Source organism: Aptenodytes forsteri, unplaced genomic scaffold, assembly GCF_000699145.1.
Source record: "Aptenodytes forsteri isolate BGI_AS27 unplaced genomic scaffold, ASM69914v1 Scaffold55, whole genome shotgun sequence".
Lineage (NCBI taxonomy): Eukaryota > Metazoa > Chordata > Aves > Sphenisciformes > Spheniscidae > Aptenodytes > Aptenodytes forsteri.
In genome coordinates, this window is record NW_008796063.1 from 889,596 (window position 1) to 913,085 (window position 23,490).

Genomic DNA, 23,490 nt, shown 5'->3' on the forward strand with positions numbered 1-23,490 from the left:
ACTGATAATATAATGAGAACATACACACTAATAACATATATTATGTATAATAATTACTATTCTAATAGTTATTAGGTCATAATATATATAAAAATCGATCACTTTATTAATAAAAATTTAAATGGAGGTACACATTGTCAAACACACAAACTCAAAGACTTACTCTGTCATGAATTTATACGTGTGTCATTTAGTGCAGAACTTTTGTAGAACTGGTGAGCGCCTACCTTTTGAGTTTACTGGCTATATCAGGATTCAAGGGTGAAAATACAATGTTTGGTCTGTTCTCAACTTCCTGTTTTCACTTGTTTCCCAAATTTGGCTTAAAATATGTCTGTTGAAGTGTTCATTTTGGGCACTTAAAATGACTTTTAATATTCCAATGTTAACAGTAAGTTTAATACTTTTGTTGCATGAAGGCTGCATTCTTTCTGACAGCCATTGTACCCCCATATGAAGATGCTTCTACATACATATCAGTTAAATCCTGAAAAGAGTTTGAAGAAAAAATGTGATATTATATGGTCAATTTGCTGTTTTTTTAATATTTTGAAGATACTTATTCAATAAGGCTACAATACAGACATTTTAATAAATTGCTGAATGTCTCATGAGAGAGAGAATTGCTTTTTCAATGTAGAAAGTTTTATCTTAATTTAGAGAAGAAATTGTGTTTTGGGAAAACAAATCTTTTTAAAAAGGTCTTTTTAATGGATAGCTAAAGGAAACAATAAGTTAATGTAGAAATACTATAATATATAATTGACATTTGGACAATTATAAATGCTTCTTTTGAAATACTACTCTACTGGCATGTAATTGGACAAGTTTTCTTACACATCAGCTGTTAGAGGACATCTACAAAAATGTTTTAAGTCGGGTTCATTTGCCTTTTCTAGAGGAAAAAAAATTCAAAATCAGTTCTGATCTCATCCATGATATGAACACGTAATGAAATACAGTAAACTTCTGACCTGTTCAGTTTGGTTTGAGACAGAGGACCAGAAGAGATACGATAAATTTTTCATCTGCATTTCTTTCATCCTGTCGGAAAATAAACTAATATATGTAACTTTTAAGTTAGAAATCAACACTGATCATTTCATTACAGATGCATGTGATTACGATGTAACACGCAGCTGCTTTAGCACTGAAACTGTTCTTCATAGGTCACACAGCCAAAATAATGTTTAAGTAGGATGAACCCTTATGCCTGCCTGCCTTTTGAGATCTAGCTCTCCAGGCAGTCTCATTCACTCACCTGTTCTAAGCACAAATGACATTTGTTTCAGACACGGTAAGTGTAGTGGATTACTTGTATTGCACTGCATGTCAAACGTTGCTTTTGAAATACTTTTAGTTCACAATGTAAAACTTTGACAATCATAAAATGTGATAATATTTCAGGTTGACAGAGCTCCTTGGATAATAGCGTTAACCTTTTGACACTTATTTGAATAAATATAATGGATTTGTTTGCTTTCTGTTTAAAGTTGCCCAGAAGCATAATTTTGATTTAGTTTCTTGGCCGTTAGGGAGGTAAAGTGTTGCCTCCCGCTCTGCCCGCGGTCGGCACGAGGGGCTTGTCTCCTGCCTGCAGGAGAGGTGGGCAGCCAGCGGCTGAGACGCGCTTTCCGGGGAGCATTGCTTTCCTCTCCCTGCTCACAGACTGCCAGCCCTTTCCCTCAGCGAGAGGTGCAGTGGGTCCTCAGGTGAGTAGAAGAGAGTGTCCTTGGGCTTTGTATGTACTTGAGCTGTGCCCTTATTTAAACCAGGGCTGTTCCTTGCACCTTCTGTAAGCGGTGAATACCTTTTCATGGGTAAGATAGTATGTAGCACCTTGACTGGATTTTAAGTAATGGGGAATATCATTAATAAAATATTTATTTTGGAAATAATATTTCTATATTACTTTTCTAAAACTACTTACTTTTATTTGAGCTAGAATACAAAATATGATGGATAACTTTGCAGCTTTCTATCAAGACATTTCTGTATCTTTCAGTCATTTTGCTCTTGGATAATAGTCAGCGTTTCCATCTGCCAGACTTAAGTTAGCTAGACTTATATACTATTTTTCTCCTATTTCATTTCTGTTAGAAGTACTTCTAAATCTCACCAAAAAAACCCCACTGCTGCTGTTCTTTCGAAGTTGTGGCTTTGGCTTTCAGATTGTCAGTTTCATGCAGCAAATTGAGCTGCTACATCCCCTCTGGCCAAAACTGACTTCTGCAGCTGCGATCTTTACTTTTCTCTGGTAGTGAGCAGTCATGCAAGGTGTACCCTGTACTAACTGTCTACCTTCAGTCTTGCTGTTAGCTGGTAACCCAGATGCTTATTTGATAGGCATACTGGATCTCTCCTCGCTGTAATTTGTGGTGTGGTCAGGCAGAGTTTGGATGGCTTACTTAGCATTTCACAAAAGCACATCACTGAACTGTTGGGACAACTTGTCCCACCTGAATACCCAAACTGCAGTCAAAAAATATATTAAAAATGCAAAGTCATGCTGTAGGGTTTTCAGCACTTAGGAAACCATTGCAAGAAAACATTTTGCTCTGGAGCAGATTAAATTTTCTTTTTTTTATAAACATAATTTAAGACCTTATTGAAGACAGACAAATGGGACTGAGTCCATGGAGAATGCTCTTACTTTATTAGTCAATACCTGCAAGCTGCCAGATTTGAGGCTTCTATCTCTTTCACCATACTTGGTGTGTATTTTATTTTACCTTGTTATTAGTAATAGATTAGAAAGTAGTGAAGATAACAGTTTACTGTAAAATTATTGCTTGCTTTTACTACCTAGTATCATACTGGTTTTTTTCATAGCCATTATTTGAGAAGAGCTTTTTCCAGTCTTCCACATTGTTTCTAGTGCTTCAGGACAATACACAGTGACTGTGCATTACACTCACCACGTTGGTTTTACTTGAGAGGGCTTTGTTACTAGATGTGAGCTCTTGGTTTTGTATTGTGGGATCGTCAAGGTTTAATGAACCTCACGAGGGGCTTCAGCTGTAGGCGAGATGTGATACTTCCATTGCTCAGTTACAGGTGGTCTGTTCGGCAGCCTGCATTAAGGATCTTGCACATTAACGACATGCCATGGAGATGGTAGGCAGAGGATTTATTTTGTTGTAGCTGGCAGTGACAAGCTCTCACAGTAGAAGGACAGCAGTTTGAGGTAGCTTCCATGAGGGAGGGTTAACCTGGATTCAGTTATCTTGCATTGTGCACAGAAGGATTTTCATCTAGGTGATTATCATGTAGCAGTAGTCTCTTGCTGACTAATTTCTGGTTCTCTACGTAAGTCCCTAGTTAATCAAGCATTTTTTGAAAGGCAAAGCGACAGCCTTTAAATTGTTCTTACTACTCAGTGGAAGGATTTTTGTCCTGATCTGGTTTGGCAGAAATCAATACAAGCCATAAGACAATTAAAGTTTTGGTAGAACGAAGAAAAAGCTTGAGTATGAAGAACCGCTCTTGTATCTAAAATGCATTTTGTGTACACGTGATGGATCCCATTTTGTGCATCTGGTTTTCAAGCACCTATTCTGGAAAAAGCTCAGAAAAGTCTGCTGGGTTAGTAAAATACAAGTTCTTTCCTAAACAGAGATATGATGGCTTTTCCATAAATCTGCCTCTTGTTAGCTAGAAGTCATAACATAAAGACATAACAATTACAATTTGTATTTTTACTGTGCCTTCTTTATTGAGTTACATTGTGACATTTATCAGAAATAAAATTAAGCTTAGGGCATTGAAGACAGTGTATATTCACCATTTGAAAGCTTGAATTTAGGGCAGATTATGACAGTTGCCCTTTTGGCAAGACAGACAGGCTTTTAACCTAAAGGTAGGTAAAGTAAGATTACTTTAATACTGCTTTTATGAGGCCTGCCTGATCAGATAAAATAATTTTTAAAACTTGAGTTGAAGGATAAATAGGCAAAACCATGCATGATATATTCAAGTTGCTTTTAATTTGAAGTACTGTCAGACAGTTTTTAGTTAACTGTCATAAGATTACCAGTTCTCTGTATAATTTTCTGTGACAACCACCTACTGATGTTCTGTGTGGTGTAAATGGTGTAAACCATTCAGCCATTTGGGTTAAAATGTCATTTGGAAAGTCAAGTAAAATAGTAAACACCCTACACTGTCCAGTGTTGCAGTTGCAATTTAAAACTTGACTGCCCTTTTCTTCTCCAGTATTTTGTGCTCTGCTCTCTTTTTTTATGATAACTGTGCTTTTTGCAATGGGGGTGCTCATGCTTCTGGAGATTTTTGAATTCTAAAGAGGCAAGATTTTCCTTTTACTTCAAAAAAAAAGTGGAGGGAATCCATTTTATGTTTGCAGAATCCTTCTGTCAAAACTGTATGTTATTTGGTCCGGACCCGGGAGGGGTACCTGCATGGCCTGTGTGTGGCTCTTCTGCCCAGCTTTCTCACCCGAGGGTGGATGGACTCCTGTGCTCAAGCAGTAAGAACGCGTTCACGCAGCTGCTTTATATCTGTGGTTAATCCTGTTGGTCTTGAGCAATAAATACATTTGGATAAATTTTTACCTTCTGGCATGCACTTTTATTGGTTTTACTCTTGAATAATCTCTGAAGACATTTCTTCCCTTCAAGACTAAAGTGGTTGATAGCATCCTTTTAAACACTGTGGCTTCTATTCTTACTTTACTGGAAGGAATTGAAAGCTAAAACTTGAGCTGACTTGTAGACAGAACTGTGTTTGTGGTTATTCAGTTTACTAGTACAGTAGAAAAGGCTTTTTAAAATTATCATTTCATGCTATTTTCCAGATATTTTATTTGCAAGCAAAAGGTGCTCTTCTGGTAAGTTATTTTAGAATCCCAGAGTGTTTAATCACTAACGGTAAGGTTAAAATTAAAGTTTTCAAGATTAAAGTTTTACCAGCTTGACTGTTTTGATGTCCAACCACATATTTGTTTTCCCACACTACCTGTATCTAACTCCCTCCCTCATCCAAGACAGTGGTTTTATTCACTATTGGTTTTTTTAGGGGTAAAAAGCAGCCAGGAGTTACATATGCTTTGTACCAATTCTCTGTCGTGCAGTTTCCCAGTGAACGTTAACGTTATTACTTGTGGTTTTCTTGAGCTAGTACTAACTTTTGTTAGTAATACTAAAGAAGGACTTGCAAAGATTGCTTCGAATTGTTTTCTATTTTTCCTTCTGTTTGATCTACAGAGGGTTGATTAAGAATAATAGTAATGCCCCAAAAAAGACGACTTTCAGCATTGATGGGTATTCTTGAAACCACAACTATAAAATAGTATTTTAGAAGATGTGCTTCTAAAAAACTTGGACGTGTATTTTTTTTTTTTTTACTTGGGGATTCTTAAAAATAGCTAAGGTTATATTTGTAAATGTATTCCAGCAAAGTTTTGTAAGATTAGTTTGCTGTCTTCCTCTGGTTGTTCATTCACAGCTCTTAGTTTAGGCAAGAGTCACAACCTTGCCAATTTCTTTAGACAATGAACACTAACTGACTTAAAAATATTTAAATGTCAGGATTTTGTAGAGATATTTGGGTATGTTCTCTTTATTCATTTTATTAGACTGGGGTAACCATTAAAATCATGCTAAGATTATTGAAAGGCTTACTGTATTGGATTTATAGCCTCTCATACACAGATTATACCCATTTTAATTTGTTATCTGGAGTATGTCCAGCTTCTGCTAAATGGTGTCTGTTTTACTTTTAAAAGAAATGTGCAGCTGTTTGTAAGCAGAATACAGTTACTGTGAGTGACAGTGATGCCAGCTGTGTGCTGCACACTTCAGCTGGTGGAATAACTGAACAGCACTCTCATAGATGCCCCTGCTCTGTTCACTACATTGACACAACATAGAGAGGTTCTTCTGTAGCTTTTACAGTTCTCTGTCTCTGCACATGATAAACAGCACTTTCTCCTCCTCCGCTTGGGCAAATCTGGACAGAAAGCTAAGCCTCATATTTTAGTTTCCCTCACAAAGGTGGAATATTTGTCTTGAGCTTCAGTTATTTCTGTCTGAAGCAGGTCAAGAAGTTGCATCTGGAAGACAGAGAGCTCAGAGGACTCAAGTCAGCTATAAAGGTCTGGGAGTTTGTTGGCCATATGTCTGCTTCCATGGCTGCCTCTGCTGCTGGCGTGTGGCAGGGACAGCAGTGGGCTCACATTTAACCCCATATCTGTCTTCATATCCAGTAATGGACATGTATGGACACGGTGCCCCACCTGCCGCTTTGCCCAAATGTAGCCATGCATGCTGGGACTATTAAGGACATGCACAGGGGGGTGCTTGGTAAACCCCAGAACAGTAAAGCAAGATGTTCCTGTGGGGAAAAAAATACACCAAAACTCTTTAAGAAAAACAAAAACAAAAAAAACCAAAATGCACATGCACAAGTGCATCCTCCCCATTCCCCACAGCAGCCAGGCTGAAACCATTTTCTTTCTAGAAGAGAGAGAGGAAGAGAGAGAGCAAAAAGGATGTATTTTCCCACTCTTCATTGATTTTGCTCCTGTAGCTTCCCTAAGTTGTATTCCTGCACGTTGAATGACAGGAGCATGACAGGAGTCAGGACTCTCCTCTCCCATCAGGTGTCAGTGGAGAAGGTACATGTTCACTCTTCAACATAAGCAGATGGTATCGATGGGACCAACAAAGGTCTTCTGTTTTGCTTTTTTGAGGCACAGCAATAACAGCCCTGCAAGCAGCATCACTGAGCCTTACCTCAGTGTCTTTGGCACCCCGTGCCACAGACATGGGAAGCCTGGTGAAGGAATGGGGGAGCCGTACCAAAAGGTGGGGTGCCCACAGCCTGGGCTCCGTGGAGCTCCACAAACATCTTCTCAGGATGGACAGCACTGGGTGCTACTCTCTGCATTTGGTTCTCCAGAATTTCAAATCCATCACAGACTGGTATGTAGGAAACATCTATAAAATCTGAATTTATGCAGTAAATTCGGGCACAAAGAGTAGAATTGTGTAAATACTTCATGCGAGCAAAACTCATTGTAGTTTCTATGCTCGTTTAGTTTTTTCCACAATATGAGGGGTATAGTGAAAAACAATCATAATACAGACTCCCACCTCTTCCTCTTGGGGTTGATGAAGCCAGTTTTGCTATTGCTTTCAAACTCATTGTTTATGAGTTTATGCTCGTTTAGTTTAGTTCTTATGTGTTTATATTGTTATATGAGTTTATGCTCGTTTATTTTTTTCCACAATATGAGGGGTATAGTGAAAAACAATCATAATACAGACTCCCACCTCTTCCTCTTGGGGTTGATGAAGCCAGTTTTGCTATTGCTTTCAAGGGAGTACTGTCAGACTTCGTGCCTGATGTGATAGCAAACGCTGAAGTTGAAAAATGTCCAAAAATAGTGTTGAATTGAATCACTTTAAATTTATTTATCTTGAATCCCCACTTTGTGGCATTATTGCTGTAGCCTCATCCCGAGCGAGCATTATTCATTAATACCGGCTTATCCCCATGATCCTTCTTTCTCTTTGTCTATTCGTTCAGATATACTGTGTGCACACATTTGTAACCTTCTGTTTCTTGTTCCGTTAATACCATATTTTAAATTGCACTTAGAGCTGGTGCGTTTGAACCAGTTATGCAGTCAGACCAGGGAACCCCTATTCTTGGCTTGTGTTAGAGTCTCTGTTACCCTGTGTGCCATATTAGGAGGCATTAGGGAGTCTAAATTCCTCTGGAAATACAGACTGTCTGATTTTTGAAGCATTGGTGTGATTAACTGTAATGTAATACACTTGGTATGAATGCTTAATGGATAAACATTCTTTTGCTTAGTCTAGGCAGTTTTACATCTTACTAGGATGCAATTCATTGTGCTAAACAGTGCGAATGTGAAACTATCATTAGAAAAAATGCGGTCAGCCAAAATGAATTCTGCCTGCAAGTGCAATTAAGGGATTGGTAAGTCTACAATATGAAGTAATTGAGTAGTGATCTGGCGCTGAGAATGCTGCATTGCACTTTCCGTTTGAAAGATGTTTACAAAATACAGCAAACCTTTTGCTGTATTACAGAAGCTTTTCCGTTAATCCTCTTAGCCTCTGCCTGTTTGTCCATTTTTATACACAAGCAATGGCATTAACAGGCTGAACGGCTGGGTTTTGGTGGGAGCGGGTGCAACACTCCTACCGAATTAATGCAACACCCCATTATTTGGTCTCTTTTATATCACTGCATGGTGATGTTAATGTGAATATAGCAGTAGGCTGCAAAGGCTTTAGATTCCTTAGTATCAGAAGCATTTTAGTCGACGCAGAAAAATACCTGCTTGTACTAGAAACTAAATAAATACCCTCTGTAACATGTGCCACCTTAAATTGGGGGATTATGTTTACCGTATACAGAAGGCCGGTTGAAGGGCTGTCTAATATCTAGTGTCATACTTAAGCTATGCTTCAAGTCGTAAGCCGTGTACTTAAGTAATGAATAGTCTGTGCGCTGGCACTCTGCAAAGGAAGAGTTTAACACATCTCTGAGTTTTACTAATAGAGTATTTCTTAATAGAATATAATAGAATTTCCCACAGTCATCTTAGACCGTGGGACTGTCTGTATTTAGTAATCCAATCTCAGTTAAAGAATTCATTAAGAATTTCTCATTTAAAAAAAAAATCCAAGCACTTCTCCATTTAAGATTTTTATATGAACTTGGTTATTGTGAAAGGTGGTGGTGGGACAGCTTCAGAGATTCAGGAAGGCTCCCACTACGATCTGGCGTGGAAGTGCATTTGCTTATTGTGCCTTGGTCTGAGGCAAGGCTGTAAAGTCTTCCTGTTTCTGGCACTGGAGATCCTTCTCCCTGGCGCACTGAGTCTTTGCTGCATCTGCAGCAGTATTGGTAAGATTGCCAATTAGTACCAAATGCAGTAGCTGCTAGGGATGAGACAAGGTATATGAGAGAGTCATAAAAAACCTTCAGGGCAGTTGCAACTTTGCACCTCAAAAAAGCAGAATAGGATTTGTATTGATGATGTAATACTGAGAAAATTGGACGCCAGGTCAGACTGTTTCCACCTAACTCTTTTCTTCCACCTCTGCTCTCTTCTCTGCCTTAAGTAAAGGGATCGATAGCAATGTGTACTATTTATGGTACATCTTTAATATATATTTTTATATATATATAAAAGCATTGTATTAATTTTTGTTCAGTTTATAAAATATGTCATAAGTTCACAATAAAACTAGAGTTGGATGAATTATCTCTTTATAATTTATTCAGCAAATCTTCTAAATGCCTATGATCACTTTTTTGTGCCCTTTTTTTCCTTTGAATTATTTTCTTAACAGTTCTGACATCTGTAAATGAATAAAAGGAATTTCTTGTGAAATTTTGGTTTTGTAGATTCATTTTTAGTGAATATGCAGGTTACACAACTTATCTCTGCTGAGATTTATTTTAAATAGAAATAAGGATGTTTTATGAATAGTCGATATTTTGTGTCAGGTGTTTGCCTCAGAACATTTGTGGCATTTTTACTCTGTGTTTGGACATCTTGACTCGTACAAATTTATTCACAAATCTTCTAAATGCCTATGATCACTTTTTTGTGCCCTTTTTTTCCTTTGAATTATTTTCTTAACAGTTCTGACATCTGTAAATGAATAAAAGGAATTTCTTGTGAAATTTTGGTTTTGTAGATTCATTTTTAGTGAATATGCAGGTTACACAACTTATCTCTGCTGAGATTTATTTTAAATAGAAATAAGGATGTTTTATGAATAGTCGATATTTTGTGTCAGGTGTTTGCCTCAGAACATTTGTGGCATTTTTACTCTGTGTTTGGACATCTTGACTCGTACACTGAGGGAGAGTGAGATTACTGGGAGAAGAAACACTGACGTGTTGATTCATGGTGACATTGCTACTGTATGGCAGTCTGTACTAATTGGTACCAGAAGCAGCATTTACTCTTGGCTAGCTCATGTGTCACACTCTTGAAGGCAGAAGAAAAATAGCACCCTCAGTTACGATGTAAATTGGCAGCTATGCAAGGATCTGGAAGAAATACTGCAGCAGATTCAGGAATAAATGTCTAGGGACAGAAATTGCAACTTTGCTTCGTGCTCTCCTATCCATTTAAACTTGTTCAGACACCAAAGGTTCAGACTCGAGGCTGTACTGTATTATAATTAATTTGTTGAACTCATCTCACTACAAACATTCTCATTTGCATGCTTATTTTCATGTTCAAAGATACAATGAGTTCTTGAGCATGCTACTTTGTTACCTTGGCAATAGAGGCGCTTGCCAAAAGAGTGACAAAATATATCTGCTGTCACATTGGAAACGAGTTTTCTTCTTAAATATTCTTGTTGATATTTTTACAATTTTTTGTACAGCATAGCTATCAATGTGCTCTTCTTGCAACTGCTTCTTCGTTCTGCTGGATGGAGACACTCTCAAGGTATAGGCAAATGTTTTTACTTTGCCCTGAAACAGGAGTGCAGTTATAGTCAGCCAAAGCCATTCAGGTTTAAAGGTCAGTACTGCGTTACTGTAGGCAGTAACGTGTTAAACTGCTGTACCTAGATCTCTAATCTGTCCAGGATCTGTGAAAGAAGTCTGGCAGGAGAGACTTTCTGCAGAACCCTGAGCTTTATGGGAATGCAATACAGTGGAGCTTGTCTCTTGGCTCTTTTCCCTGCAATTGTCAAGCTACTATCATGAAAAATACAAGGGTTTTTTTTCCTGATTTTTGTTCTCTATTTCTAAATTGCGGATTACTGACCAAAAATAGACAGTAGAAGATTTAAACAATTGCAAAGTAAATTTTTGTCAGTGACTTCCAGTAATACAAAGTAGAGTTAAAAAAGGCAAGGCCAGGGCAAAGGAATGAATTACATATGAACTGTACCTGTGAAGTACACAAAACTTAAAAAGTCTTCTTGGGATTCACATATGATGAGTAAGACTCAGGGGAGTCACCTCACTAGTCATTTATTAGTCCCATTATACTGTTGCTTCCAAGCTGCTGCATTACAAAAACCAACCCACTGCCCAAGAAGATTTAGACCCAGGACTGCAAAACTCATCAAACAGAATTCAGTGAAAATCATTTAGCGTGTACCATTAATGTAAGAGAAAAGCTGGACAGTTTTGGAATTTCCCATTTGTAATAATGGTTATGACAAAAAAAAATAATGAGAAGGATGGAAAGGAAAAAACCTCACAGAATTGTAACTGGTCACTATATGCGGGAATATTCAGATAAGACTATTCAGATATTTTTGTCAACTCCAGGTTTCAGTGCACCATGCTGTTTTACTTGCTTACTAAACCAAAACTGAGACACAGGAACCCTAATAACTGTGCAAGTTGTAAATTCCATGCGAGCCGTGTTTTGATACCGGTGAATCTTTTTAAGTCTGACCAGGGTGACCCTTTTAAGGATAAGCAAGTTGAGTTACTTAGATTGCCTTCCAGCAAAAGGTAAGTCTAATGTTCAGATACTCTACAAAGGGTTACACGCTGAAAGTGTGGAAAATGAGTTTAATTAAAAAAGCAGAGAAATACTCTCAAACTTTTTGTGTTGAACTAATTCGGTATTTGCCAATGAGTGAACTGTTTGGGTTTTTAGGGTTGCCATGGGAAAATAGCTGAAGTTTTTCCAGGATCGGTTTAGAGGCATTTTTACCCTCGGCAGCCTAGAGGCCATAATTTGTTTTCTGTGTAGAAAAGAAAGAAATGATTCGTGTCTTCTGTGTTTCTTTCTCATGACACGATGTTCCTGAAGTTTCACGTGAGTAGGATTGCTGCTCCAAAGGGCAAGCCCATTCTACAAGGACTCACACCCATGGGAGGCAGTTCAGTCTCCACTTCTCAGTTTTTCACTGTGCGCTAGATCAAGATTGTGAACAAGGACACTAGGTGTTGTATAATGAAGAGTCCTCAGTGTTTATGAGACCAGCATCGCATTTTGTATAGCTTCTTAAGTATATAAGTATTAATTTGTTTTCAAAAAGGAGCTTATCTTGTTCTCAAGTCCTTAAAAATTACGAAGAGACGGTAGTGCAGGGCTGCGGTCCCGCTTGTTTCCAATAGGCTTTGGACCCTAAATCCACCCTAAATGGATGCAGCATGGGAAAGTTCGCATTCTGCCACTGCAAAGTTTATTTTAGTCAAAGTTACAGCCTACAAGAAATTGCCTTTCAGCAGGGTTTGCTGTTGCTGAAAGCACTTTGAGTAACTCATTCTTGAACTGCAGGACACCCTCTCTCTCCCTGGTTTTGAACTGCTGTTGGCAGTAGTGGTGGGGCAGGCTGCATCTCGGATGGTTTTGTTTTGTTAAATGCGTTATTGAAGTATTGTCCCAGCGCTTGCTGCTTTGCAGACATCTCATGTTCCAAAGTCTCTGAAAGAGGAGTGTTGCTTGGCAATGGCTTTGAGTGTAATTAGCAGATGACTGGAGATTACCTGTGTTGGGGTAGCCCTAGACTGGGTCAGTGATATACGCTGTTGTGGAGGAAGGAGGCAGAGGCTTTGAAAAATACACTACATTAAAAAAGCACAGGTGACGTCAGAGGGGTATCTGTTCCTCCTTGTGAAGGAGGCAGCAGCTCTGCTGGCTCACTGATGGAGTCAAAACGAGAGCCGGTGTCCGGAGAACAGGAGTTCCTCAGAACTCATCTGGTTTTTGTAGGACTGGGAACTGCTGGATTTTTTGTTTCTTCCAGACTGGATATTTTCAGAAGGGAAAGAGTCCCTTCATAAAGAGTGAGGAAAGCTCACCCTAAGAAGAGAGCATCTTTTATCTCCTTATTGATCCTCCTTAGAGTAGCACACACAATATAGGATGTTTTCAGCTGAGTGTTACTTACTCATATAAAAATTTTTACTTATCTTCTACTTTACTTAGGTAAGTAAAAATTTAACTTACCTTCAGGGAGCAAGGTTTTAGATAGCACTAATATGAAAACTTAGTATTTTCAGGAGGTCTTAATCTCCTTTGTCATATAACATTCATCTGTAATGACACAATATTAGCCAAATAATGATCGGGAAAATTTTTTACATTCTTGAAATTACTCTGTAAGAGCAGATCTGTATTAGCTTTGATTTTACTCTTCAGTACCAGGGCTTATTTTTACTTGCTAATTACTGTGACCTGTCTTAATTAAAAGAGTAACAGAATGAAGTTTTCACATGGGGCACACATCTCATTTCCAGCAAAAGTTATTTTGTATTTTTCTGCTATGTAGACAAGTAGTTTGTAACAAAACTAGTACATCAGCAATAAAACAAGTACAAACTGAATAAATAATAAATGGTAGGGTAAATAACTTCACTGATTCTAGGAAATTACTTAATGAAGACAGGTGTTTTAAAGAAGTCACACCTGAAACTGAGCCAAGTAGCAGAAAGACGGGGTAAAAATTGTATTTGTACACAGAAAATTTGAGATGACAGAGAAAAAGAGAAATCTGAAAATTTGGCCTTCTACTTGATTTAAGGTGTCAAGAAGGCCACATTTTTATACCAGTACATCAATGGTGAGCTACATAGGGTTTAAAGTGCTCAGGTAAGGGATTTGTAGTGGAAGAGCAGTTCGATGCACTGCTATACATTGGTGCATCCTTCTTGGAAGAACTCGAGCGTTTTAGCTGGGTTACTTTCAGTCCCTGCAGCCCCTCTGAGCTGAAGCAGTAGGACCTTCTGATTTAACAGTAGTGAATGCAGTGAAGAGGTCAAAGAGAGTGAAGAGGTATGTCCTCTCATCGTTGATACCAGGAGATGATCCATCAGTACCACCAAAGCAATTTCAGTTCCATGTTTGGGCCGGAAACAGCACTGTATAAAATTTAAGATTCCAGTGAAATGAGCTTAAAAGTGAAGTCTGCCTGGTTGTTGTAACTGCTTATACCAGGAAGCAAAACCACACTCGTTTCACAGGCCTAATGAATGCGTGTGATTAGTCCATGCATTTTAATGCATGTGTTCCACCAGGTAGTGTGACTGTGGCACGGTTTGGGGTTAGCATCAGTGGGGTGCTTCTCCATGTAGGCAGGCCGGATGCAAGGACATGCTGTAGTGGACGGAGCTGTATGGATGCGAGCTGAGATGTGTTGGCGCTGCTGCAGGATAATGACACCGTGTTTTTTTACTAGCCATGGTCTTTATGACTGTGCCAAGAGACAGAAGACTTGATAGTGTGTGCAAGTTACCTAAAACAAGGGTATCTAAAGATAGTACTTTCCAGTTTGTATCAACAAATTGAACAGTTTGGTTGTGCATGGCAGCAGTTGCTCCTGGCTCTCTGTTGTATGTCAGAAGAGGTCTCTGTGGGACAGAGAAGTCTAGGGCCCAGATACTTTTAGGATTTCAGAAGCTGAAATCTGCTGTGCAGTTCTTTTTGCTGGAGTTTCAGGCTGCTTAAATCGGATCTTCTCCTACAGAGCTTTCTGAGGGAAACCCCAGGCTTGGTTTTGATGTTAGACGATCAGTTTCTTTCAGTATTGCAACTGTCTAATTCCCATCTGTGTCTCATCCCTGCAATTGCTTCTTGGGAAGATTTGTCTCCTTGGTGCTTCCCTTCTGAAGCGTTAGCGACAGCTGATGCCCACGCAGGCTTTAGGGGAGCGTGAAGCCAGGAAAGCTGGAGGGAGCCTCTAGTGGCTCCTCCTCACTGACTCACTCCCTTTGACTGTGACAGAGCAACCACATCGCAGAGAAGAGACTTTAAAAGAGAAGTCAAGTCATCTATTTCAGATGTTGTCAGAGCTTCCTCTCCTCCCTGAAGCTATGCTGTAGAGAGACTTTCAAGCAGAAGATAATGGATGGTCAAACTGTTTTTTTTCCTCTCATTTAGCTTCTTGAGCACAGCTAGAGAGGTTATCCTTGGTGCTTCCCTTGCCTCCTGCCCTTGCAGAGCACAGCGCAGGAGTACTCCTCACAACTGCTTGTGCTTTAAGTGCAACGTTGTAGGTCAGTGTCGTGTCCATAAACAGGTCTAATCCTTCCTATAGCGCTCTTTTGGCTTTTCCTCACTTCTCTCCCTGCAAGAGAGTTTTTCATCTATTCAAAACAAGAACTGATTGTAAAACTATTCTGAAGAAATTGGCAGCTGCCCTGGAAACATACCTGTTCCTCCTCACAGAGGGCAGGGAGGTGCTATTGCGTGCTGGTCTAGACTGAAAGACCTGAGAAAGTACTGAAGGTGTCATTCACAACTTGTAATGTTTTTCTGAATGTCTTATGTCAAAATTACTTAGCTGCTGTGTTTCCTTATTTGGATTCTTGCAGATAAACATAACAAAACTTGTCTGAAATTCCAGCTATTCCTGTAATTAATAATAATGCTTCTGATACAAAATATTTATGATTTCCATCCATGTCTGCATTAAAGACAATGTCTGGGTTTTCATCTTTCACAAAGTCAACAGGGTGTATGTGGCAGAACCAGCCAAAGGAAATTGTTATTACTGTCATTATACTTAAGGTTGCCAAAGGATGCATCATCCATAGTGTCAGGTTGATTAGTTCCCTTTAGTGTTTGCACATTTCTGTTTTCTCCCAGTTTCAATGCAGGACAAACAAGTTTATTCACTTGGGGAAGAAAATGGGTGATAGGAAAGATTGCAGTTTGTGCTTTAAGGTCTGTGCTCTCCAAATGCGGATACTGTCGGTGCCAAGTCCTCTGTGAATCTCCCCCACCAAATACATAGCACACCCTGGAGGTGGGTTATAAAAGATAAAATATAAGGTAGTTCTGTAATTACTCATCTTCCCGCGTTGGATGTTTGCACAGTAATGATGTATGGCCAGAAGAAGACCTGATCGTTCTCAGGGCTTCTCACCAGGATATACGGAGAGGTGACCCATTTGATTGCTGCTGCTGTCTGCAAAGAAGGCATGGAACAAAGGTGTTTCAAATTTTTAAAGTTTTAAAAATGGCATACAAGAAGGATAATAATACCAATTATCACTCTGATGGAGCTTGTGGTATGTACTAAAGCAAGCATCGTGCTCTAAAGCAATGAGCATCGTGTGTTCCTCTGGGAAGCCGCATTCAGTCCCTTGACAGTATGTGACTGCTGTTTCTGGAACCATGGCTCCATGCAAGACTCGGGAAACCCAAATTCTGGCCTTGGTCTTTGCCTTGTTAGCTGTGAAAAAAGGAGAGGATTTTGGATCATCCCAAGGCTAATACCATTGCTTTTCATGTCTGCAAATGTGCCTGAAAATCTCAGTTCTCCACAGTGGGACAGGAAGTGCCTCTGATAGGTGTCTTTGGTTGTTCTTGCCCAAGGACAGTGATGAAAGGGAAAGAGGAGGTAGATAGGTTGTTGTGCAGGTTTGAGGAGAGGTTTCGGCACTGTTTAATGTTCACACAAGCCATACCAGTCTCTTTAGCTGGGAGGTGCTATTCCCTGCCCATTGACAACTCTGCCTCAGCTAGAGAATACTTCTGAAGATTAACCAACGATGTCAAGCTTAGCTTGTTGGTGGCCAGCAGCAGCACGTATAGAACAGCAGTGATGGAGTCAGGAGCACAGGTAGTAATAATTACTCCATGGCCTAGCATCACTTTCAAAATGGCCTCTTGCACACCAGAGTTACAAAACCTTTACTTTGAATTTTCAGAAATAAGAAAATGCTGGGGAAAAGCAGCAGTTTATTGGTCTTACATGGCATCGTTATGGTGAGGTAGTGGCTGTGATGCCTACTCCCCTGCCCAAAATGGCCGCCAGAGGCATGACTTGCTGGTAAATGTTCACTGTTAATGTTTGTGCCATTTTCTGCAGCGCTGCTTTCCTGTGCACGATGATCCATCCACATGGAAATATCTTACCCAGATGACTGCATCGGATCTTAGGTGCTGTTTTTACTTTCTGAACAGAGGCATGAGGAGCAGGCTTTATGACAGCAGCAGCAATAGCGGGTGGAAAGCGTGGTTTCATAAAAGGTATTACACAGTGATCACCAGCATACGTTGTCTGTGGCCCCTGCTGTGGAATGACTTGGTGTAATCAAGAGTTGCGCATAAGAGAGACTATTTAGGAGTGTGTTAGAGAGACTTGGGTAACTGAAGGTGTGGTAGAACAGCTATTGCAGCAAGGTGGCCTCCACCAATATGCAGTTTTTGCACGGTTCGTTCCCTTCAGCAGGCACCAGTCATTGGAGGGGTAAAAAGCATGGATGACAAGGCAGTCAGTAGCAGCTGAACCTGGGATCAGGTCTTGATCCTTGGTACAATTTGCAAAGGCAGTATAGACATATCCAGGATATACTCAGTATGTTTGGGACTTTCTTAACACATCAGATGAGACAGTTTTTATGTTGCAGACTTTATAGTATGCAACACTAATAACATGGTTAATGTAGCACCGAGCTGGCTAGCCCATGGGGAGGATAGCCCATGCGATTCTTCATAGTTCATCTCCTTTCTGCCTTCCTTAAAAAAAAGAGTTGTCCCTACCTACTGGTTATTGCCAGCAAAATTCTGTGAAGATTCTTGGTAGTTGAGAGCTATGAGAAAATGCCCCAAACTTAAAAAACTTTTCCTTTTTCCAAGAATAATCAGTTTCCATCTACTGCTGTATTTTTCTGGTCTTATTAATAAAATGGAGTATTAGAACCAGAATGTGTGTGTGGGGGGGTTCTGAATTAGAGTCTGCAACATATTTTGTTAGTGACGTGTCTTTTCTAGATGGTGCTCTGTCACTGCTCTCTGAAAGAGAAGCAAGTAGTCATGTATGTGTATGTATGGTGTCCCTGGGGGTGCTGCCCAGGGTGCCTAAAAATAATACCTGCTTCTTTGATCATACAGTTTGTCATTATTTTGGTGCTGGATGAATCACTGATGACCCTTTTTCTTTCACTTTAGAGAAGACAGAAGTATGTTCTGTTAACAGCAGCGTTGGAATGAGCCTGTCAGTTCTTTGGAGTTTGTTTGTTTTGATGTACACGTTGAGCTTTGGTATCCATTGGGTTGTCACCACTGTTGGTGGCTTTTCATTTCCTCTGTTGCTCGATTATGAGTGCTGTTGTAAATCCTTGTAAACATCATAGGTGAATTCCATGGAAATTTATTTTTTTCTAATGGAGAGGTACAACCAGCGATTCAGATGATGTATTGGATTTTCCTGAAAAAGAACATTCTTTAAGTAATGGCTCAGGACACTTTATTGTAGTGGGTAGTGAGGGCAAAACCAAATCTGTTAAATCACAGGGAATGGGAGAATTCCCTTAAGTCTGCAGTCCCATACATGCTCTAGGAAACACAGCGGCAACAGACTTGGTGAAGTAGGGCTACTTAAATCAAGTTAAGCACACTTTGAGGAAAAAGTTATAACTGTTTCTTTTATTTTTAGTGAAGTAAAATCCTGAGTGACAGTTCTCATGACTGTACTGAGCAAGCAGTTTGTTACTGTGGTGGATAGACTGTTTCACAAAGAAAGAAAATTTCCAAGCACAAATTTTCTTGTCTTTATTTTAACACCCAGAGATTAATTTAATAGAATCAGTCAACCATTAAATGTAATCGTGCAAAATGAGGTAAATGACATACAAGAATATCCTCCTTCTTCCTCTAGTCAAAACACATGTTGAAGGCAGTGGGCAAGATCATAGGACCCATGTACAAAAGACGGTGAGTTAATGCCAGGTAGGAAACATACGCTATTTTACCTTGATCTATCAGTGATCCTACAATCTCAGATTCAATGCTTAGGTAAGATACTAGATAAGAGTGGCATGATATATTTGGAGACGCAATAATAACTGTATTCACCACCAACAGTATCTTTAGTTCCCTTCTCGTGTGCAGATCTAAATATTCCAAAACAGTGAGCAAGATCCAAGAAGCCATCTCTTCTATCTGATCTGGTTCAAGAAAGATCATCCCAAACAAGAAGTCAATATATGATTTGATGCTTTGAAAGAAAATTATCCTGAAGCATATCCAGTCACTTTGCAACAAATCTGGAACTGCTGCCACAATATACTAATGCCAATCATTGAACAAAAGGAAAAGAATGGGGCCAGTTAACATGATGAAAAGGAATCCAGAAATAAATGTACTCACTTCGTGACATAGTTTTTCCCTATACCTCACCCTCATCTAATCTTTGTCTACAGCAAGCAATACTTACCTGCCTCTCTCACCATCCTTCAACAGCTAGTGACTGTGTCTCCATTTTCCTTGATAACATCCATCTCTGTTCCACATTTGAAACAGAGGTCTCTCTTGTGATGTTGATAAATGAGACAATCCAAGCTAACCTTCCAGCTGTTGTTTTTAACTTGTACTTGCTTGCATGACTGCTGCATTTCAGACCTAAAGGTTTGTGGTCAAACCTTAGCTCACTAATGTTTTAATTGGGTCTAGCTCCACTGATTGATCCTTATTTTGGTTGATATCAGCGTGAATGAGGTTGGGTTTTGAGCCCTTAGTGGGAATAGTCATCTTTGACAACAAACCAGAGGGAAGGTTAGCTGCCAAGGGAGCTTACCCACCGGCCTGCGGCAGGGCTTTTCGTTGCTGTTGAGTGGGCTCTTCTGACTGGTTTGATCTATTCTTGTGTCAGGGTAGAGATGTTTGTCGTGAGTCGTACATCTCACAATCAAAAGATAAATGGGATGGCCTTCTGTCCCCTACCTGCTTCTTTTTCACTACATACAGGCTAGCATCATTAGATCTACGGGTTGTTTTCTAGCTTGATATGGCCTACATAGAAAACCATGTTCATGATTCTTCCTGTCTTCAAGTGTTCAGACCCACGGAGAAGCAGCAGGCAGGGGTACATAACACGAAGAAGGCTTTGTCTTGTGTAACAGGAGTCTGTGAAAGACATGGAGTAACAAAAGACTTTTCAGAGCTCCTCTGTCAGGCTGTTAAGCAGGTATGGACACCCTCCATTTTGCTTTCCATTTTAACTGGGAGTTCAAACACCCAATGGGGTTAACAGCAGGAGCAGAAATGAATACATCGTTCAAGGCCTTTAAAAAATATCCGATGCAGATGCAGTTATTGCATCCACAAACAGAAGCTTGGGGACGGAGTTGAAGGTGATCGCTTACATTTTGAAGGGGTTGGCTGTTTGCACAGTTTCTCCAGTTGTGTGTTGCGTGGCCAGAACTTGCACATAGATTTGCAGGTTATTTTAGACCAAGTAAATTGTTACATTTTCTTATGCTTATTTCTGCATCAGTGTCTTTTCTCCAATCTCATACATACTAAAGCAGCATAAAATGTTCAGCAGCATTGGACAGCATTTAGTATGTGACTTATTTTACTTAGCTTTTGGATATATTTATGAAGGCTTCTTAGGAACATAATTTAATTAAAACAGCCTTTTTCTTGCATCAATATCACTAAAAATAAATGTGAGATAGGTTTGTGGATTCTTGTAAAACGTTTATCATCTCAGTCTTGTTGGAAGAGGCAATTTATTAAGTGTTCCACATCGATGTAAAATACAGGAGTTAAAATTTCCATAGAGTGACTAATGTCTTTTCTGTTTCAACCACTACTGTATATAAAGCCGGGAGTTTTTTTGCAGTAGCTTTGCGGTAGCCGTAACACAGTTACTATACTTACGATAGTATTGAATAGTATTTTTGTATTACAATTCTAATATATTTACTATTTAAAAGAAATTAATCTGCACTAACAGCTTTTTGGGAGGTGAAACCTCAGGTGGCAATGAGCCCAGCTTCTGGCACTGCACTGGGCAGCATGATGGCATGCTTGCTCCAGGGGCAGTCGTTAAGGAGCCTCCGAGCAAGGCTGTAAGAGAGCAGGCTTCTTGAGACCTGAATATACGTGTAGCTACATAGCATGGTGCAGTGTTTTATGTTGAAAGAGAAAGTGATATAGAAAAACATCGCTACATAATTGTATCTTCTGTAGGGTGTCTGTAAAAGAGGAAGAGGAGGTATGGGAAATTGTTTTCCTTTATTTGAAGTAATGAACATGATACATGCATGGGACACAAGTTCAGTAAAATTATTACCACTAATAATGTGTATTCTTTCATTACTGCCAAATGTGGACAGTTAAGTGAATTAGGCTGGCAAACTCTGACCTCTAAAATATGAAAATATGCTTTTCCTGACTGTTTGAAGTTCCTGAAGGTCTGAATAATCTCTGATAGAAGGCCATGTTCATGTTGAAATTATGATAGAAAGTAGCGTAAATAATATAATCAGGTTAATGCAGTCAATGTTAAATTACTGCTTTAGAGCTGAAATAAATTTGTAAACCTGGTTAGTTTAAAAAATATCCATGGCTGTGTATATTGCTCTCCTAAAAAGTTAATACATAACATGGAGCATAATCTCTAATGGTATCCATAGGCGGCGTAAAAGTAGATTAGTAATCTTAAGGTCTAGCTTTGGTTAGATGAATGTGAACTGGAACTTCATTAGGAGAAAAGGCTGAAACAGAGATTGTATGCAGATCGTCATTTCAATGTATTTTGCTTTTTCCTGTCTATGAATCTTTACTAATAGTGCATTCTTAATAAGTTGAATTAAGTATTTTAAAGATTGGCATGTATAGGCCAACTTAGTCATTCAAGATCACCTTCTGCATTTATAATCACAAACAACAAAAATAAATCATTTATACTCACATGACTTTTGCAACCATACTTGTGCTTTAATTGAGTGAAAAAGTACAAATTTAAAAACCTGAAGTTTGAATGAAGAGGATAAATTTGTGTTTTAGAAGCCTTTTCAAACTCTACAACATCACAGGACAAAAGCAGTAGCTATTTTCATAAGTTGGGAGTCTTTTTGGAGTAGGTAGTTGAGTGATTTTTGGTCTGTTTCCACAGGTTTTCAATACATATTCCAATGAAGACTATGACAGGAGAAATGATGAAGTTGACCCAGTGGCTGCATCAGCTGAATATGAACTTGAGAAGCGTGTGGAAAAGCTGGAGCTCTTCCCAGTTGAACTAGAAAAAGGTATGGAGTCTGTGTGCCATTTCCAGTTCCTGTGACACTGATCTACACGTGTACAACATGCCTACAGACCCTATCTTGAATTTCCATAAATCTGTTGTAGTCACCTTGGCTTTTTGGATTTCAAGAATTGTTTGATAAGGAATTAAAGAAGCAGTTCAGAGACATGCAGTTCTTTATTTCCCTAAGGGAATAGTTTTCTGTCACTCCATTAACATATGATTTTACACAGTGTTCAATGCGATGTTCTCATTCTCCACTGGAAGAGTAAAAATCTTGATTGTTGTTCTGAGCTCCTCATAAGGGTGAAGGTGATATCTCATAATGGTGAAGGTTATATTTTTTGTGTGTAATTAAAATGGTAGAAAATAAAGTTTTTAAAAGGAAGTGAAAGGATATTAATGTTACTGACATGGAAAACCAAGAGGAACCAAAGCAGAAATGTTTATCTACCAAAAAACTATATAAATCAAATGTGAGAAGTTTCTGCTTTCGCTTTCCTTTTTCACAGATGAAGATGGACTTGGCATAAGCATTATTGGAATGGGAGTCGGAGCAGATGCAGGCCTTGAAAAACTGGGAATATTTGTCAAAACAGTAACAGAAGGTGGGGCAGCAGAAAGAGATGGCAGGTAAACTAGACTCAGTATTTGGAAATTTTCCCAGCAGTAGTTACTATGAATTATGATTTTCATAGAAAAGAGTTGTTTGCTTAATGTATGTCATGATAAAGCTGTAAAATTCGGAGATTTCCTTGGTAAGGTCCAAATACCTGATGTGGTTATGAGAAGACAGCAGTTCGGTGTATTGAGTTTAAACTGTTTAAGGAGAACAGATTTGCCAAAGATGTGTGTTTGTGACTACCTGAAAACCCAGGTGCTTTAGCGTGAGTAAAGCTGGAGATTCCAAATTGCGTATCACTTTTGAAGGTAGTTTAGATTTTAAAGGTGTTGAGCTCCCATGTGTTCTTTTGGCTTCAAACCAGCTTTAAACAATCTGTACTTAAGAAAAAGAGTTCTACTCAACGTTTGATCAGGAAAATAATTAGTGTATCTGAATGCTTAAACTCTTACTAAAAACACCTCCTTTCAAGTTTACTAACACAGGCTGTTACTTTGTATTCCTTACTATGCATAGTCTTCTGCTCCAGAGTTCAGTTTTCACCCCTACAGCACTGAAAGTACGTTAATCAATTGGAATGGGAAGCTGTACCATAAATCTTGCCCACTAAAGAAATGAATTGGTGTTTGTAGTCTTTTACGATGCTCATATAAAACCTGGTTGCTTCTAGAATTGCTTACTTGGTATGTGCAGGTTAGAGAATTCCTTTTGAACATACAGTATTTCCTATCATACAGGACAGAGTTATCTGTGTATTACACAATACCTGCCACAATCAGACTAATGTTTCTCATTAAAAGTTAGAAAAACACTTTATTATGTAATCATTTAATAATGAAAAGTATTCTTAAACATCTTCCAACCCATATAATTTGTTGTTTTGTGCCAGTGCATACC

General features: G+C 39.0%; 1 protein-coding gene across 1 annotated transcript in view; it reads left to right on the plus strand.

Moving 5' to 3' along the window:
• The window catches only part of PPP1R9A (protein phosphatase 1 regulatory subunit 9A), a 156,002-nt gene that overhangs the window by 60,499 nt on the left and 72,013 nt on the right, over positions 1–23,490 (plus strand). The window contains exons 2-3 of the mRNA XM_009286340.2: positions 21,843–21,975; positions 22,484–22,604. Of these exons, the coding sequence (XP_009284615.1) occupies positions 21,843–21,975; positions 22,484–22,604 (254 nt within the window). The remainder of the gene's footprint in view (positions 1–21,842; positions 21,976–22,483; positions 22,605–23,490) is intronic.